The sequence below is a fragment of the Salmo salar genome, chromosome 19 (assembly GCF_965601325.2).
Source record: "Salmo salar chromosome 19, fSalSal1, whole genome shotgun sequence".
In the NCBI taxonomy this organism is placed as follows: Eukaryota; Metazoa; Chordata; class Actinopteri; order Salmoniformes; family Salmonidae; genus Salmo; species Salmo salar.
Window position 1 is genome coordinate 59643464 of NC_138309.1, and position 21074 is coordinate 59664537.

Genomic DNA, 21074 nt, shown 5'->3' on the forward strand with positions numbered 1-21074 from the left:
ATGTTGCATATCCCACCATATAATGAGAGACATCCATGTCTTCATCACTGGAAAAGATAAACGGTTGAGTTTGATATCATTTAAAAGTGTACAAACAGGGTTGTAAAACAACTTTATAATTTCTTGAAAGATTTTTTTTTTTTTATAACACTTTTACATCATCTAAAAATGCATAAGCTCTATTTTTTTTCATATTCACATATGTTGTAGTTTACACCCTACTTTACGCCATCTCAGGTTTTTGTGTTGTCTCAACCGATTGCGGGCACAACACGCTCTTGAATACAGGGTGGGTGTCATTTTAAATCATAGAAAGGATCTATTCCTTCAGACCACATCAATTTAGCTGGAACACCCACCGTCAACTTAAATGGTCATGTCTATTCTATTATCTACATTTCTTTGAGTTCAATAGGTTTCCTATGGAGGATTGACAACATAATTTAAAACAGAAGATATTCCCATTCAAGTAAACTTTTTCTGATGTGTGGACCTCCAACCATATTTGTGGTACCATTTGAAAGTGGAAATGTATTAAAACAGTAATCTAAACTAAGAACATATGTGAATATTAAAAAAAAAATGAATTTCTGCATTTTTAGATAATTGATGTTTAAGGTTAGAAAATGACAATTGTTATTTTTTTCCAAAAAATTATAAAATAGTTTGACAACCCTGTTTGTAAGCTTTTAAATGAGATAAATATTTTATATTTTTCCAGCGATGAAGACATGAATATCTCATTGTAGGGTGGGGCAACCAAAATAGGTCAACTTTTAGCACCATTGTCTCTTGAATGTTTTGGCATTCATGTCCAAAATGTCACTTTCTGCAAATATGTATGGACGGTTTTGTTCAAATCAAAAGGCGTGCTGTCAAAAAGTGATTGATTTCAAATAGATTTACCCTAAAGAAAACTTCACAAATGTTTATTGTTGTTCGGCCAAAACATGCAAAACACACACACACACACACACACACACACACACACACACACACACACACACACACACACACACACACACACACACACACACACACACACACACACGGTACACTGGAACATGTCTAACTACAGCCAGGTACACAGGAACATGTCTAGCTACAGCCAGGTACACAGGAACATGTCTAGCTACAGCCAGGTACACAGGAACATGTCTAGCTACAGCCAGGTACACAGGAACATGTCTAGCTACAGCCAGGTACACAGGAACATGTCTAGCTACAGCCAGGTACACAAGAACATGTCTAGCTACAGCCAGGTACACAGGAACATGTCTAGCTACAGCCAGGTACACAGGAACATGTCTAGCTACAGCCAGGTACACAGGAACATGTCTAGCTACAGCCAGGTACACAAGAACATGTCTAGCTACAGCCAGGTACACTGGAACATGTCTAGCTACAGCCAGGTACACAGGAACATGTCTAGCTACAGCCAGGTACACAAGAACATGTCTAGCTACAGCCAGGTACACTGGAACATGTCTAGCTACAGCCAGGTACACAGGAACATGTCTAGCTACAGCCAGGTACACAGGAACATGTCTAGCTACAGCCAGGTACATAGGAACATGTCTAGCTACAGCCAGGTACACAGGAACATGTCTAGCTACAGCCAGGTACACAGGAACATGTCTAGCTACAGCCAGGTACACAGGAACATGTCTAGCTACTGCCAGGTACACAAGAACATGTCTAGCTACAGCCAGGTACACAGGAACATGTCTAGCTACAGCCAGGTACACAGGAACATGTCTAGCTACTGCCAGGTACACAGGAACATGTCTAGCTACTGCCAGGTACACAGGAACATGTCTAGCTACAGCCAGGTACACAGGAACATGTCTAGCTACAGCCAGGTACACTGGAACATGTCTAGCTACAGCCAGGTACACTGGAACATGTCTAGCTACAGCCAGGTACACTGGAACATGTCTAGCTACAGGAGGACCCAGTTTTATGAAATGTTTATGATATGATATTTTGACCGTAATTACCCTGTTATGAGTCAGGGGTGTTAACACAGATGGTGAAACCTTGACAACGGGTACGCACAACCACCTCACTCCCTCTCACCAACAGAGGAAGGATATGTGGCATTTGGTAAAAAGGATTACTCAAGTAAGCATTACAAACATAAATCATGCAAATTTCTGGGAACTATTACGTCAATGAGAGAGTATACGTGTGTGAATGCGTGTACACTGCTTCGCTGTCTCGTAGCATTAGTGTGTTTATTTGGATCCCCATTAGCTTTAGCAGAAGCTACTCTTCCTAGTGACTGAGTGACTGAGTGAGTGAGTCAGTGAGTAGGAAGAGGTGGTCAGTGTCCCTGGCTAGCTCTCCAGTGTTTACTGACAGGAAATGTTTGTCCTGCAAAAGGGAAGGAACCCCGCCGCCCCTCTTGCCAAACACTGGGAGCGAGTCCCGACAAGACACACACACACCACACACACGCCACAGACAGCAATACAGTGCCCCCCCCCATGCAATGTACCACTACCATCGGAATGTTCCTTATTCAAATTGATACATATACAACTCAAATGAGAAATAATGGGGAAGTGGATACGACTGACGGCTTTTCACGGTTCCTCCTGTTGCTAATCCCAATGAACACCATGCTAATCCCAATGAACACCATGCTAATCCCAATGAACACCATGCTAATCCCAATGAACACCATGCTAATCCCAATGAACACCATGCTAATCCCAATCAACCCCATGCTCATCCCAATGAACACCATGCTAATACGCCCAGATGGAAAGTCAATACACTGACCCCAAACCACCTGGCTGCCCCGAGATTGGAGACTACGTCTCCTATAGCAACCTGTAGTCATTTTACATAGGCTAGATAAGATCGGCTTTAGAGGTGTGTCCATTTTGAGATGTCAGGTTGATTACCCTGTCCTCCTCTCCTGTTTGATCTAGGCAGTATTCAGTGTGTGTGTGTGTGTGTGTGTGTGTGTGTGTGTGTGTGTGTGTGTGTGTGTGTGTGTGTGTGTGTGTGTGTGTGTGTTATGCTCGGTTTACCATTACACAGACGATCACACAGACATGATCTAACCAGGACAAGATGAAAGCTCACTCCCCCACACACATACATTCTCAGCATCTCTGTTGAATTCCTGTCTCTCCAACATCCAACCTTCAATAATCAATAAATACCTAAGCTAAATTATTGAGACAAATATGTCAACAACTGCAGGAGGCCGGTAACACTGCAATTATAGTATTATATTCCCGTCATCAGCCTACAGATGAGACAGCTGTTCATCAGACATCATGGCACAGCAACACAGAGACACTTTATCTGCTAATATAGACCCACTTTTCTGAGGAGCAGAACAGCTCAGAGCCACACAATGGAAAACTCTGTTCCTTTATACAAGACCTATCAAACGCAGTCTCTACAATAACTATAGTGGTAGGCTGTTCAGGACTAAATGCTCAGACTCAAAATACTGCAACTGGCCAATACTCCTGATACCTTGAGTGTCAGCCTGTTTCTGCCATGTTTGGCATGGCAGCAACAAAGGAGTTGGCTATTCCAGAAATAGGCTAATATTCTGAGGTAAACCAGTCAACAATGCAGCCAAAACACATGTGCTTTAGTGAGTACTAACAATACACCACACAGTCCAATGAAACAGCAGAGAGAAGGTTTTAAGGACGTACAGTAGGGGTACTTACTGGCTGGTGATGGCGTGCTGTAGCCACTGAGGGACAAACTGGGCAGGGCGGGGGGCGAGAGCCCCCCCAGCATGTGGGGGAAGAAGTAGGAGTAGTGGGGCATGGGGAAGCCGCTGAGGTGGGGGCCCGGGATCGGGTTGCTCTTCCCAGCCATTTTGGCTCAATCCACCTCCACCGATGACGACACCCAAAAAACGATATTGTGGTAATACAGGGCTCAGAACGGAGTCAGTGTGGGTTACGGAGTGGTTTTAGTGCCCATACGGGCGATGGACGTGTGGGGTATTCCAGTGGCGTGGTGACTTTGGAGAGATGCCCTCAATTAGGACACTACAGTTGTGGAATTTCCAAAATGGTCGCCTGTTACCTCTGACTGATGGAGAGGAGAGGTACAGGATAGTGGTTATGAAGGTGGCTATGAAGCTTCACAAGGATTTTATAATGAGTCTTCCACTGTGGAGTCGGTTCCAGAGATGGGGAATGTGTAGAGACATGGTGCCTATGCAACAGTCAGCTCTGGTATACCCCCAACCGTTCCGTGTCTCAACTCTCTTTTTTAGTGTCCCTCAATCTTCACCTAGAGAGAAAGAGAGAGTGAGATCATTTAGAATTTAAAAACCCCTTTGGGACAATGTCATACATAACAAAAATACATTTAAAAAACATTACATTTCATCCCTCACAAGGTCAACAGCAACACACAGACAGAGAGAGAGCGAGACAGAGAGAAGCACAGAGACAGGCAGACAGATGGAGAGAGAGACGGAAAGAGAGGGAGAGACAGAGAGAGTTCGTTATTTTAAGATGATAACAACATATTTCCCCTCTTTATTTAAAAGCATGGGGAAAGAAATGCATCTCCATGAAGCTAATTACTGGCAATGTCTCATCTGAAATGGTACAAAAACAACCATTTCAGCTTAATTATCTTACAGAGCATTAAAAGCCATGAACAGAATGTGTGGGTATGTGATAGCTCGACCAATACACACACTCATTATCAAGGCTGGAGTGAAAACCCTGGGGAAATGTCCGAGAAATAAATGAACATGAATCAAAAGAAAACGTCGCTAATTATGACTGTTGTTAGTCCCTGAGGTCTTTCCTAAAGCCCAGTTATATTAAACACATGGGAGGTTTTTATGGCAGTGTGTACTCACAGTCCAAGGTGTGTAAGTCCTTGGCCCGCTATCAAGGACTGTGGGCTCTCCTTCTCCGTAGTCGACATGAGTAAGACATTTAAGCGTGTTAACCATCGCAAGGCTGCCGGCCCAGACGGCATCCCTAGCCGCGTCCTCAGAGCATGCACAGACCAGCTGGCTGGTGTGTTTACGGACATATTCAATCGCTCCCTATCCCAGTCTATTGTACCCACATGCTTCAAGATGGCTACCATTGTTCCTGTACCCAAGAAATCAAAAGGTTACTGAACTAAATAACTGCGGCCCCGTAGCGCTCACTTCTGTCATCATGAAGTGCTTTGAGAGACCCTAGACCCACTTGAATTTGCTTACCTCCCCAATAGATCCACAGATGATGCAATTGCCATCGCACTGCACACTGCCCTATCCCATCTGCTTAAGAGGAATACCTATGTAAGAATGCTGTTTATTGACTATAGCTCAGTATTCAATACCATCATACCCTCCAAGCTCATCATTAAACTTGAGGCCCTGGGTCTGAACCCCGCCCTGTGCAATTGGGTCCTGGACTTCCTGACGGCTGCTCCCAGGAGGTGAAGGTAGGAAACAACACCTCCACTTCGCTGATCCTCAACACTGGGGCCCCACAAGGGTGCGTGCTCAACCCCCTCCTGTACTCCCTGGTCACCCATGACTGCGTGGCCATGCACGCCTCCAACTCAATCATCAAGTTTGCAGACAACACAACAGTGGTAGGCTTGATTACCAACAATGACGAGACAGCCTACAGGGAGGAGATGAGGGCCCTGGGAGTGTGGTGCCAGGAAAATAACCTCCCACTCAACGTCAACAAAACAAAGGAGATGATCGTGGACTTCAGGAAACAGCAGAGGGAGCACCCCCCTATCCACATCGATGGGACCGCAGTCGAGAAGGTGGAAAGCTTCAAGTTCCTCGGCATACACATCACAGACAAACTGAAATGGTCCACCCACACAGACAGTGTGGTGAAGACGCAATGGCGCCTCTTCAACCTCAGGAGGCTGAAGAAATTTGTCTTGCACCTAAAACTCTCACAAACTTTTACAGACGCACAATTGAGAGCATCCTGTCGTGCTGTATCACTGCCTGGTACAGTAACTGCACCGCCCGCAACCGCAGGGCTCACCAGAGGGTGGTGCGGTCTGCCCAACGCATCACCGGGGGCAAATTACCTGCCCTCCAAAACACCCGATGTCACAGGAAGGCCAAAAAGATCATCAAGGACAACAACCACCCGAGCCACTACCTGTTCACCCCACTTTCATCCAGAAGGCGAGGTCAGTACAGGTGCATCAAAGCTGGGAACGAGAGACTGAAAAACAGCTTCTATCTTCAAGGCCTTCAGACTGTTAAATAGCCATCAGTAGCACCTTAGAGGCTGCTGCCCTATATACATAGACTTGAAATCACTGGCCACTTTAATAAATGGAACACTAGTCACTTTAATAATGTTTACATATCTTGCATTACTCATCTCATATGTATATACTGTATTCTATCCTATTCTACTGTATCTTTAGTCTATGCCGCTCTGACATTGCTCATCCATATATTTATATATTCTTAATTCCATTCCTTTAATTAGATTTGTGTGTATTGTTGTGGAATTGTTAGATATTACTTGTTAGATATTACTGCACTGTCGGAGCTAGAAACACAAGCATTTCGCTACACCCGCAATAACATCTGCTAAACACGTGTATGTGACCAATAAAATTAGATTGGAAGACACACTGATACACGTGAAAACACACACACACATCAACACCATACAGCAGGTTTGAACAACACACACACACACACACACACACACACACACACACACACACACACACACACACACACACACACACACACACACACACACACACACACACACACACACACACACACACACACACACACTAAATTAAACTGAGTCTCTATACACCATGAAATGTCAGAATATGTCATGTAAGATTACGCATTGTTTTACCAACATTAGACAAACACAATATACTGTAAGACTATCTATTCTAGTCCATTACTCAGACAAGTCTCGTCTCTAGCTACAGCCAGGTACACTGGAACATGTCTAGCTACAGCCAGGTACACAGGAACATGTCTAGCTACTGCCAGGTACACAGGAACATGTCTAGCTACTGCCAGGTACACTGGAACATGTCTAGCTACAGCCAGGTACACGGGAACATGTCTAGCTACAGCCAGGTACATTGGAACATGTCTAGCTACAGCCAGGTACACAAGAACATGTCTAGCTACAGCCAGGTACACAGGAACATGTCTAGCTACAGCCAGGTACACAAGAACATGTCTAGCTACAGCCAGGTACACTGGAACATGTCTAGCTACAGCCAGGTACACTGGAACATGTCTAGCTACAGCCAAGTACACAGGAACATGTCTAGCTACAGCCAGGTACACTGGAACATGTCTAGCTACAGCCAGGTACACTGGAACATGTCTAGCTACAGCCAGGTACACTGGAACATGTCTAGCTACAGCCAGGTACACTGGAACATGTCTAGCTACAGCCAGGTACATAGGAACATGTCTAGCTACAGCCAGGTACACAGGAACATGTCTAGCTACAGCCAGGTACACTGGAACATGTCTAGCTACAGCCAGGTACATAGGAACATGTCTAGCTACAGCCAGGTACACTGGAACATGTCTACCTACAGCCAGGTACACAGGAACATGTCTAGCTACAGCCAGGTACATAGGAACATGTCTAGCTACTGCCAGGCACACTGGAACATGTCTAGCTACAGCAAGGCACACAGGAACATGCCTAGCTACAGCCAGGTACACTGGAACATGTCTAGCTACAGCCAGGTACACTGGAACATGTCTAGCTACAGCCAGGTACACTGGAACATGTCTAGCTACAGCCAGGTACACAGGAACATGTCTAGCTACAGCCAGGTACACAGGAACATGTCTAGCTACAGCCAGGTACACAGGAACATGTCTAGCTACAGCCAGGTACACAGGAACATGTCTAGCTACAGCCAGGTACACAGGAACATGTCTAGCTACAGGAGGCCTCTGTATAAATCAGGGAAACAGTTTGATGACATTTCTACGACATATTTTGACCATAATGACCCTGTCATGAGTCAGGTGTGTTACACACGGAGCAACGGTCTGAGGAACCTTAACGGGCTCGCACAACCACCTTACTCCCTCTCAGCATTATACACATGAATCACGCAAGGGGGAAGAATCTATTGAAATAAAATGTGTCATTGACATGCGTGATTCATGTGTATAATGCTTGCTTGAGCAATCCTTTCCACCAAACCCCACACCTCCATCCTCCTTGGTGAGTGTGTCAGATAAGTCTGTATAGCCTTCTCCCTCCAGAATGAACGATAAGAGTCTTCTGGCAAGCTATTGATAAGATAGGCGCCTGTCAGTCACAAAGCGAGCGATGACAGGGAGGCACTGCTGGTTTGTCAGTCTGTTCCGCCTCTCGGTACCTATAGTGTGCTATGGTTAGCTGCGGTCAAATGTCTTTTCACGGAGGAGGTAGCGCATGATGCTTCTTTATAGTCTCCTGTGAGTGAATTTACATGTCCCATGTAAGGAAGGTCGTAACGATGTGTTGAAATCCATTTAATACATTGTTTGTGCCACATTCAATTATTTCGCTTGTTTCATCTGCCTATATAGCCAGCCACGGAGTCGGGGCGCATAGGCTATTCAATGTTACTTGGTTGACGACCGTTCATTTGGCGCTCTAATTTCAATTCAGGTAGGCTACTACTGTTTTTTGGCGATTATCCGCAGATAAATTATGAAAACATTCGATGTTGAAACCTCACTGCAGGAACAATAGGTAGGGGAGAGAGAAAGACTCATTCTGGTCCAAGAAAAAAAAGACAGATTGAAGGTTATAAAAGCTAATGTCATGATACTGGTATTACTAAAGATATTGATATAGGGCTACCGATTTTATTGAAGTGACGACAATTAAGTCGTCAACTGCTGCTTTCTGTGTAGCAAAGCCCATGTCTAACACCTGCTTCATTCTTCAATCACACCTGTAGGTCTATTCAGCGACGCCTGACTTTCTGTATAAAAGTGGGATATACACTATATCAACAAAAGTACGTGGACACCCCTTCAAATTAGTGGATTTGGCTATTTCGGCCACACCCGTTGCTGACAGGTGTATAAAATCGAGCACACAACTATGCAATCTCCATAGACGAACCCTGTCAGTAGAATGGCCTTACTGAAGAGCTCAGTGACTTTCAACGTGGCACCGTCATAGGATGCCATCTTTCCAACAAATGAGTAATTCTATTTTCTGCCCTGCTAGAGCTGCCCCAGTCAACTGTAAGGACTGTTATTGTGAAATAGAAACGTCTAGGAATAACAACGGCTCAGCCGCAAAGTGGTAGGCCACACAAACTCACAGAACGGGACCGCCGAGTGCTGAAGCGCGTAGCACATAAAAACCATCTGTCCTCGGTTGCAACACTCACTACCGACTTCCAAACTGCCTCTGGAAGTAACGTCAGCACAAGAACTGTTCGTCGGGAGCTTCATGAAATGGGTTTCCATGGCCGAGCAGCCGCACACAAGCCTAAGATCACCATACGCAATGCCAAGTGGCGGCTGCAGTGGTGTAAAGCTCGACGCCATTGGACTCTGGAGCAGTGGAAACGTGTTCCCTGGAGAGATGAATCACACTTCACCATCTAGCAGTCCGACGGACTAATCTGGGTTTGGTGGATGCCAGGAAAAGACTACAGCCTCCCAGAAGAGTGGAGGCTGTTATAGCAGCAAAGGGGGGACCAACTCCATGTTAATGTCCATGATTTTGGAATGAGATGTTCGACGAGCAGGTGTCCACATACTTTTGGTCAGGTATGATCACTCGGCTACACATATGCCTTGTCTATTGCTGTTTTGGTTAGTGATTATTGTCTTATTTCACTGTAGAGCCTCGAGCCCTGCTCAATATGCCTTAGCTAGCCCTTTTGTTCCACCCCCCACACATGCGCTGATCTCAATTGGCTTAAATGGTGCCTCCAGAGACAAAACCTCTCTCATCGTCACTCAATGCCTAGGTTTACCTCCACTGTAATTGATTGCCCCCCATCTATCTTCAGAGTTCGTACGGTTAGGTGACCTAAACTGGGACATGCTTAACACCCCGGCCGTTCTACAATCTAAACTAGATGCCCTCAATCGCACACAAATTATCAAGGAACCTACCAGGTATAACCCTAAATCCATAACCATGGGCACCCTCTTAGATATCATCCTGACCAACTTGCCCTCTAAATACACCTCTGCTGTCTTCAACCAGGACCTCAGCGATCATTGCCTCATTGCCTACGTGCGTAATGGGACCGCGGTCAAACGACCACCCCTCATCGCTGTCAAACGCTCCCTAAAACACTTCAGCGAGCAGGCCTTTCTAATCGACCTGGTCCGGGTATCCTGGAAGGATATTGACCTCATTCCGTCAGCAGAGGATGCCTGGTTGCTCTTTAAAAGTGCTTTCCTGACCATCTTAAATAAGCATGCCCCATTGAAAAAATGTAGAACTAAGAACAGACATAGCCCTTGGTTCAACCCAGACTTGACTGCCCTTGACCAGCACAAAAACATCCTGTGGCACTCTGCATTAGCATCGAATATCTACATTGACAGGACAGTAATGGAGAGTTTTAACCTGTTAGGGCTAGGGGGCAGTATTTGCACGGCTGGATAAAAAAAATGTACCCGATTTAATCTGGTTACTAATCCTACCCAGTAACTAGAATATGCATATACTTATTATATATGGATAGAAAACACTCTAAAGTTTCTAAAACTGTTTGAATGGTGTCTGTGAGTATAACAGAACTCATTTGGCAGGCAAAACCCTGAGACATTTTCTGACAGGAAGTGGATACCTGATGTGTTGTATTACCTTTAAACCTATCCCATTGAAAAACACAGGGGCTGAGGAATATTTTGGCACTTCCTATTGCTTCCACTAGATGTCACCAGCCTTTACAAAGTGTTTTGAGTCTTCTGGAGGGAGATCTGACCGAACAAGAGCCATGGAACGATGATGGCCCATTAGACACCTGGCGCGCGAGTTCATGTTGGGTACCCTCGTTCCAATACGTTATAAAAGAGTATGCATTCGTCCACCTTGAATATTATTCATGTTCTGGTTTAAAAAGGCCCTAATGATTTATGCTATACAACGTTTGACATGTTTGAACGAACGTAAATATATTTTTTCCCCTCGTTCATGACGAGAAGTCCGGCTGGCTTAGATCATGTGCTAACAAGACGGAGATTTTTGGACATAAATGATGAGCTTTTTTGAACAAAACTACATTCGTTATGGACCTATGATACCTGGAAGTGACATCTGATGAAGAGAATCAAAGGTAATGGATTATTTACATAGTATTTTCGATTTTAGATCTCCCCAACATGACGTCTAGTCTGTATCGCAACGCGTATTTTTCTGGGCGCAGTGCTCAGATTATTGCAAAGTGTGATTTCCCAGTAAGGTTATTTTTAAATCTGGCAAGTTGATTGCGTTCAAGAGATGTAAATCTATAATTCTTTAAATGACAATATAATATTTTACCAATGTTTTCTAATTTTAATTATTTAATTTGTGGTGTTGACTTGACTGCCGGTTATTGGAGGGAAATGATTTCCTCAACATCAATGCCATAGTAAAACGCTGTTTTTGGATATAAATATGAACTTGATAGAACTAAAAATGCATGCATTGTCTAACATAATGTCCTAGGAGTGTCATCTGATGGAGATTGTAAAAGGTTAGTGCATCATTTTAGCTGGTTTTATGGTTTTGGTGACCCTGTCTTTGAATTGACAAAACATTACACACAACTCTTGTAAATGTACTGTCCTAACATACTCTAAATTTATGCTTTCGCCGTAAAACCTTTTTGAAATCGTAAAACGTGGTTAGATTAAGGAGATGTTTATCTTTCAAAGGGTGTAAAATAGTTGTATGTTTGAAAAATTTGAATTTTGACATTTATTTGGATTCAAATTTGCCGCTCTTGAAATGCACCTGCTGTTGATGGAGTGCACCACGGGGGGGACGCTAGCGTCCCACCTAGCCCATAGAGGTTAAGTTCCTCGGCGTACACATAACGGACAAACTGAAATGGTCCACCCACACAGACAGCGTGGTGAAGAAGGCTGAAGAAATTCGGCTTGTCACCAAAAACACTCACAAACTTTTACAGATGCACAATCGAGAGCATCCTCGATTGTGCAACTACCTGCCCTCCAGGACACCTACACCACCCGATGTCACAGGAAGGCCAAAAAGATCATCAAGGACGGCAACCACCGAGCCACTGCCTGTTCACCCCGCTAACATCCAGAAGGTGAGGTCAGTACAGGTGCATCAAAGCTGGAACCGAGAGACTAAAAAACAGCTTCTATCTCAAGGCCATCAGACTGTTAAACAGCCATCACTAACATTGAGTGGCTGCTGCCAACATACTGACTCAACTCAAGCCACTTTGATAATGGGAAAATTGATGTAATCAATTTATCACTTGCCACTTTATATTATTTTTATTCGATAATGTTTACATAAATTACATTATTCATCTCATATGTATATACTGTACGCCATACCATCTACTGCATCTTGCCATCTTGACGTAATTAGATGTATCACTAGCCACTTTAAACAATGCCACTTTATGTTTTCATAACCTACATTACTCATCTCATATGTATATACTGTACTCTATACCATCTACTGCATCTTGCCATCCTGATGTAATGTATCACTAGCCACTTTAAATAATGCTGCTTTATATGTTTTCATACCCTACAATACTCATCTCATATGTATATACTGTACTCCATACCATCTATTACATCTTGCTTATGCCGTTCGGCCATCACTCATTTATATATTTTTATGTACATATTCGTATTCATTCCTTTACACTTGTGTGTACAAGGTAGTTGTTGTGGAATTGGTAGATTACTTGTTAGATATTACTGCATGGTCGGAACTAGAAGCACAAGCATTTTGCTACACTTGCATTAACACCTGCTAACCATGTGTATGTGACAAATAAATTTGATTTGATGGCCCCCGCGATATGCAACTTTTCATGGAAGTCAGGAACCAACATACTCACAGTCAGTTAGGAAAGCTAAGGCTAGCTTTTTCAAACAAACAGAAATTTGTATCCTGTAGCTCTAATTCCAAAATGTTTTGGAACACTAAAGTGGAGAATAAGAGCACCTCCTACCAGCTGCCCACTGCACTGAGGATAGGAAACATTGTCACCACCAATAAATCTACGATAATCGATAACTTCAATAAGCATTTTTCTACGGCTGGCCATGCTTTCCACCTGGCTACGCCTACGCCAGCCAACATCTCAGCACCCCCTGCAGCAACTTGCCCAAGCCCCCCCCCCCCTCACCCAAATCCAGACAGCTGATGTTCTGAAAGAGCTGCAAAATCTGGATCCCTACAAATCAGCTGGGCTAGACAATCTGGACCCTCTCTTTCTAAAATGATCTGCCAAAATTGTTGCAAAGCCTATTACGAGCCTATTCAACCTCTCTTTCGTATCGCCTGAGATCCCCAAAGATTGGAAAGCTGCCGCAGTCATCCCCCTCTTCAAAGGGGGAGACACTCTAGACCCAAACTGTTATAGGCCTATATCCATCCTGACAAACACCCTCGTAAAACGGACTATCCTACCGATCCTTGACTTCGGCGATGCCATTTACAAAATAGCGTCCAACATTCTACTCAGCAAATTGGATGTAGTCGATCACAGTGCCATCCGTTTTGTCACCAAAGCCCCATATACTACCCACCACTGCGACCTGTATGCTCTCGTTGGCTGGCCCTCACTATATATTCATCGCCAAACCCACTGGCTCCAGGTCATCTATAAGTCTATGCTAGGTAAAGCCCCGCCTTATCTCACCAAGCCATCACCATAGCAACACCCACCCGTAGCACGCGCTTCAGCAGGTATATTTCACTGGTCACCCCCAAAGCCAACACTTCCTTTGGCCGCCTTTCCTTCCAGTTCTCTGCTGCCAATGACTGGAACGAATTGCAAAAATCACTGAAGCTGGAGACTCATATCTCCCTCGTTAACTTTAAGCATCAGTTGTCAGAGCAGCTTACCGATCACTGTACCTGTACAAAGCCCATCTGTAAATAGCAAACCCAACTACTTCATCCCCATATTGTTACTTATCCTCTTGCTCTTTTGCACCCCAGTATCTCTACTTGCACATCATCATCTGCACATCTATCACTCCAGTGTTAATGCTAAATTGTAATTATTTCGCCTCCATGGCCTATTTATTTTCTTACCTCCCTACTCTTCTACATTTGCACACACTGTACATAGATTTTTTTGTATTGTGTTATTGACTGTACGTTTGTTTATGCGTAACTCTGTGTTGTTTTTGGTCGCACTGCTTTACTTTATCTTGGCCAGGTCGCAGTTGTAAATGAGAACTTGTTCTCAACTGGCCTACCTGGTTAAATAAAGGTGAAATAAAAAATAAATAAAATAAATGTAGCACACGTTTTTTTAAGTCCATCTCCCAGACATGGTTTATATGGTGCCGTGCCCCTGGTTTGTGTCTGTCTCTTCATCAGGCTGAGAGCATGGCTTTATGGGCTCTACAAAGTGCTCTCCCTGTCATATCACTGGGAAGCCGGATACCTTCCACCCACCCACACTTAAAAACAGAGGGCTCTGCACGAGGGGCGTATTGCAATAACGAAAGAGCTTTAAAAACCGAAGGGAGCTGTTTTATTTCACTTTTAAAACCTCACTTGTACTACCCACCTGTTTTACTGTTGTTTAGAGCCATATTGAGAGGACATAGGCTCCATAATAGCTGAGGTACAGTTACATATTGGTCTGGTTCACATGTCAAAACATCAGAGTAAATCATCTAACCAGGCTTAAAACACAGCATAATCATGGAAATACATGCTCGCTGCATATTTAGATATGGTAGCTTAGCTATAGGCTATAGGTTGTGTATCAACAACGTGCCGACAGAGATCAGAGGAAAGGTTGCAGGCTGAAAATGGGTCAATTGCTATGTATTCTATCACCAAGCCATCTGGAATTTACGTCACCTAAGCCGGCCATTTTAAACCATAAGCTACATGACCTTACAACTGACCCACTGTACAGAAATATACGTATTCTCTAGCTGCTCTCACTGTGTTCAAGAGATCTCCGTTACATTCTCTGTCTGTCGATACGTGGAAACCTGGGAGAGAGATTGGTCTACAGTTCACTTAAAGGTGACCAGGGTTGGGGAGTAACAGATTACATGTAAAACGTTACCAAAAAAGGGTAACTCTAATCCGTTAGCAAAAATATTGTTATCAGATTACAGATACTTTCAAAAAACTAGATGATTACTTCCGAGGATAACTTTTAAATTCAGAAAGGATGTTGGCGGAAAAAAATATCTTTGACACTTCTCTGTTTTCTCAATGACATTCAAATCAGCATTGAAAAAAGGCTCAAGTTTAAGTTTGTTCCACCTGAGCGAGTCTGACCACAAGTCAGAGACCACTATGAGGACACAGAAAATGGGGTTGATGGATCGCGGCACAAGAGCAGGAATAGGCTTTTGTAGGCTACAGTCCAAACTATGTCTTCCAATGGTACGACTGCTGTCGGCATCCGAAGATTATCCAACTTGAATAAACGCTTGGAGGTAAGGATGACAGCAGTGGTGTAGTCTACAGCGATACGGATATCACTTATTATTGATATCTACATAGCGCATTGATGTGAATCACACTGTTGATCTCTCATTTAGCTATTTGCGCCTTACGGATTGTGGTTGTTTTGGATGGCTGTTCACAAATCTAAATGTGTATTTGAACCCAATAATGATTGAATTCAAGAAGTTTAAACTGCCTATCAATCACTCTTTTTAAAACCAGTGGACAGCCAGCAAACCAGTGGACAGCCAGCACAGTGCGGATCCCAGCATATTGAATCAAAGTGGGGCTTTTATTGCTCAATCTAATGCTGATTAAAAAAATGACATCCATAGGCCTAATGGACACATGTTAAAATTCGCACACTGTTGATAAGACTTAAAGGGGCAATCTGTAGTTGCTACATCCATTTTTGGACTTATAAATTATACACACACACACACACACACACACACACACACAGTGCCAGTCAAAAGTTTGGACACACCTACTCATTCAAGGGTTTTCTTTATTTTTTACTATTTTCTACATTGTAGAATAATAGTGAAGACATCAAAACTATGAAATAACACATATCGAATCACGGAGTAACCAAAAAAAGTGTTAAACAAATCAAAATATAAGTATATTTGAGACTCTTCTAAGTAGCCACCCTTTGCCTTGATGACAGCTTTGCACACTCTTGGCATTCTCTCAAGCCACACCTGGAATGCTTTTCCAACAGTCTTGAGCACTTGTTGGCTGCTTTTCCTTCACTCTGCGTTCCAGCTCATCCCAAACAATCTCAATTGGATTGAGGTTGGGTGATTGTGGAGGCCAAGTCATCTGATGCAGCACTCCATCACTCTCCTTCTTGGTCAAATAGCCCTTACACAGCCTGGAGGTGTGTTGGGTCATTGCCATTGGATGGTCAGTCCTTGCATCCATAGCTATGCCTATTAATCTGAGAGTGGTTACATTTCTCCAGGACCATCCCTCAGAGGTGGGGTGACCGTTTTGTTATTGTTTCCATCTGTGGATTATCAAGAAATGAAAGTGTCACCAACAAAAAGGTTAACAATAGCCCTATAGCAAATGCAGCATATGGCATTCATTTTTCTCATGTAAAAAGCACTTTTCAGTAGTGCTCAAAGCATGCCATTCCATGAGCGCAGCATTTATTTTTCAACTCGAATCAATGAGCACAATCCGTCCTCCATGACAACACAATCATGAACAACAGAGTAGGGCTGGCTAATAAGTCCTTAGTTTTGGGGTTATGCTCAGGTAAAACAATTTGGCTAATCTATACTTCCATATTTCCAAGTCCTATTCTTGAAGATCAAGGGGTATAACATTTATTGGAATAAATGGAATTCTGATAGACTTTGGTTTTTAATGTAAAGAAATAACTTAATCATATTATTATATGTAGTAGAAAGCGATGGGTTAGAATAAGCCTACATAACCAACCCATAAAGTAAAATGTAACATCCATATATGGCCGGCTATGTAAACTTTAACATTGATTTATCTTGCAATAGATGTCGTTCAACTGGTTACAAATATTTTTGTCTTCTAATACCTCTTAAGGGGAAAGTAATCTAAAAGTAACTGAATAATCAGATTACGTTCCTGAGATTGGGTAATCCAAAAGTTACATTAGTGATTACAAATTTTGCAAAGTAACCTACCCAACCCTGAAGGTGACAATGTATTGAATGTCACGTAAGGTAACAAGGCATTGAAATGGAAAATAGCACATATGATTTTGTAATGTGTAGGCATTATCGTGGTAGATCTCAAAAGTACACTTCATATACAAGGCTCTTGTTTCATTTGGACCAAGAAAGATGCCAACAAGTGCCTAGGATATTGTATGTTTTTGAGGCAAAGTTCAAACAAACACTACCACACAAATGCAAACTAGCACAAACATATTCACCAACGCATACAAATCAACTCAGTGTAGAATTGTAAAAAATGCATGCATTCAAACTCTTAAAAATATATGTACACGGATTCATTCTCACAAAAGCAAAGCCATAGTGACAGCCGTTCAGGATTTTCAAACACATGCAATCACACATCATAGCAGTGTTCTGCGGACAGGAGAAGTGTAATTGAGCACACGTAATCCCTGTACCACGCAGGGTCCTCCGCTGTCACGCGCACACACGCACACACACAGTACAGTCGTGGCAAAAGTTTTGAGAATGACACAAATATACATTTTCACAAAATCTGCTGCCTCAGTTTGTATGATGGCAATTTGCATATACTCCAGAATGTTATGAAGAGTGATCAGATGAATTGCAAAGTCCCTATTTGCCATGCAAATTAACTGAATCCCAAAAAAACATTTCCATTGCATTTCAGCCCTGCCACAAAAGGACCAGCTGACATCATGTCAGTGATTCTCTCGTTAACACAGGTGTGAGTGTTGACAAGGACAAGGCTGGAGATCCCTCTGTCATGCTGATTGAGTTCGAATAACAGACTGGAAGCTTCAAAAGGAGGGTGGTGCTTGGAATCATTGTTCTTCCTCTGTCAACCATGGTTGCCTGCAAGGAAACACGTGCCGTCATCATTGCTTTGCACAAAATGGACTTCACAGGCAAGGATATTGCTGCCAGTAAGATTGCACCTAAATCAACCATTTATCAGATCATCAAGAACTTCAAGGAGAGCGGTTCAATTGTTGTGAAGAAGGCTTCAGGGCGCCCAAGAAAGTCCAGCAAGCGCCAGGACTGTCTCCTAAAGTTGATTCAGCTGCGGGATCGGGGCACCACCAGTACAGAGCTTGCTCAGGAATGGCAGCAGGCAGATGTGAGTGCATCTGCATGCACAGTGAGGCGAAGACTTTTGGAAGATGGCCTAGTGTCAAGAAGGGCAGCAAAGAAGCCCCTTCTCTCCAGGAAAAACATCAGGGACAGTCTGATATTCTGCAAAAGGTACAGGGATTGGACTGCTGAGGACTGGGGTAAAGTCATTTTCCCTTTCCGATTGTTTGGGGCATCTGGGAAAAAAAGCTTGTCCGGAGAGTCCTGAGTCAGGGTATATGCAACAGTTTGGGCCGCCTGGCTCGTTGCAAACTAATTTGCCAGAATTTTAAGTAATTATGACATAACATTGAAGGTTGTGCAATGTAACAGCAATATTTAGACTTATGGATGCCACCCGTTAGATAAAATACGGAACGGTTCCGTATTTCACTGAAAGAATAAACGTTTTGTTTTCGAAATGATAGTTTCCGGATTTGACCATATTAATGACCTAAGGCTCGTATTTCTGTGTGTTATTATATTATAATTAAGTCTATGATTTGATAGAGCAGTCTGACTGCTCTAAAACTTCTTACCTGGGAATATTGAAGACTCATGTTAAAAGGAACCACCAGCTTTCATTTGTTTTCATGTTCTGAGCAAGGAACTTAAACGTTAGCTTTTTTACATGGCACATATTGCACTTTTACTTTCTCCAAAACTTTGTTTTTGCATTATTTAAACCAAATTGAACATGTTTCATTGATTTTATTGATGTATTATATCAAGTTAAAATAAAAAGTGTTCATTGTTCATTCAGTATTGTTGTAATTGTCATTATTACAAATATATATGTAAAAATTGGCCGATTAATCGGTATCAGTTTTTTTGGTCCTCCAATAAATCGGTATCGGTGTTGAAAAACCTTAATTCGTCGACCTCTAGTGTAGACACTAATGTTGTAAATGACTATTGTAGCAGGAAACGGCAGAGTTTTAATGGGATATCTACATAGGCGTACAGAGGCCCATTATCAGCAACCATCACTCCTGTGTTCCAATGGCACGTTGTGTTAGCTAATCCAAGTTTGTCATTTTAATAGGCTAATTGATCATTAGAAAACCATTTTGCAGTTATGTTAGCACAGCTGAAAACTGTTGTGCTTATTAAAGAAGCAATACAACTGGCCTTCTTTAGACTAGTTGAGTATCTGGAGCATAAGTATCTGGATTCCATAAAATAAAAAAAATCTGCCGTTTCCAGCTACAATAGTCATTTACAACATTAACAATGTCTACACTCTATTTCTGATCAATTTGATGTTATTTGACTTGCCTAGTTAAATAAAGAAATATATATATATATATAACCCAACCCTGGCAGCCCCACTCTCCTTGCAGTCCCATGTATTGTGATCTATGTGTTCTATATGATAGGGCTGGCTTAGAAGGTCAGTGCTGTGGAGGATGGTTGGAGCCCTACAAGATGATCATACTGAACGTCCTTGTGCTGTCAGGCTGCAGAGTGATCGAATGGACGACTAACCCTGGAATAGAAACACACGCATGTACGCACACACGCATATACACTCTCGAGTGGATGGGGATACTGGGACCTTCAAAAGGGCTCTCTAATGATGGATACTTTTTAAAAAGCCTCTATCTAGTCAGACATCTCTCTCTGACATCCATTTATCCATCCTGTATTTATTTCTTTAGACTTCTGTTTGTCCTTCTTTCAGTGCCCTTCTTTCAGTGCCCTTCTTTCAGTGCCCTTCTTTCAGTGTCCTTCTTTCAGTGCCCTTCTTTCAGTGCCCTTCTTTCAGTGTCCTTCTTTCAGTGCCCTTCTTTCAGTGTCCTTCTTTCAGTGTCCTTCTTTCAGTGCATTTAGAAGCTGAGTCCTAAGGGACTGTATCTGATCTGTTAGGCGAGAGGATGAGAGCCGCACTAAACAAACATTATAGATCACTTCTTGTGCCTGTGCTGCACTGACACGTGTGTGTGCGCGCGCGTAGGGAGAATGCAGGTCGGAGGTTATGTTATGTTGTAGCAGGAGCCAGTGACTTTAAGAGGATCTGACAGCCGATGCTGAATGAATAATCGAAAAGCTTCGATGGGCAGAGAGGGTTAGGTGAGGGCTGCGTTCGTAACATGTCTGCAGGGAATGGCAAAGGCATATGCATGCAGACACACACACACACACATTCTGAGTAAAAAGGTCAACGTCAGTGAAGAGACAAACACGAGCTATGGCCCTGGAAAACAAGCGGGGAGAAGGGGGGTTCTTTGGCTGGTTGACCCCGACCGCATGATGACGCTAAAGTGGCGCTAACGCTAGCACAGTTCAATGAAACTAGGTCTACTGTCCTAAACCTACTGTCCTAGACCTACTGTCCTAAACCTACTGTCCTAGACCTATCTATAGTCTAAGAGACGGTCTACAAACCCTACAGTAGGCTAACGCTATGCTAACATGCTAAGAGGATTAGCCTGTCCCTGAAGATCAGCGAGTCTGGTACACAATGTTCTTTTCTTGGGAAAATCATCGGGAAAAGCCGCAAGCACGTACAATACTGTGTTTTCCATTACACGGCTGTAGCTTAAGCTGTGTGTGAAAGAGGTCAGCGAAGGTTGCTGAGCCATTACAACCATTATACAACACTGGCTGTCTGCAACACGCCTCGGTTTCT

At 43.2% G+C, this 21074-nt stretch overlaps 1 protein-coding gene across 5 annotated transcripts in view; it reads right to left on the reverse strand.

Annotated features, from left to right (window-relative positions):
• The window catches only part of raraa (retinoic acid receptor, alpha a), a 210947-nt gene that overhangs the window by 126093 nt on the left and 63780 nt on the right, over positions 1-21074 (reverse strand). For all 5 annotated transcript variants that reach the window (XM_014159000.2, XM_082965848.1, XM_082965845.1 and 2 more), the window contains one exon: positions 3702-4278. In XM_014159000.2, the coding sequence (XP_014014475.1) occupies positions 3702-3855 (154 nt within the window). In that variant the 5' untranslated portion in view covers positions 3856-4278. The remainder of the gene's footprint in view (positions 1-3701; positions 4279-21074) is intronic.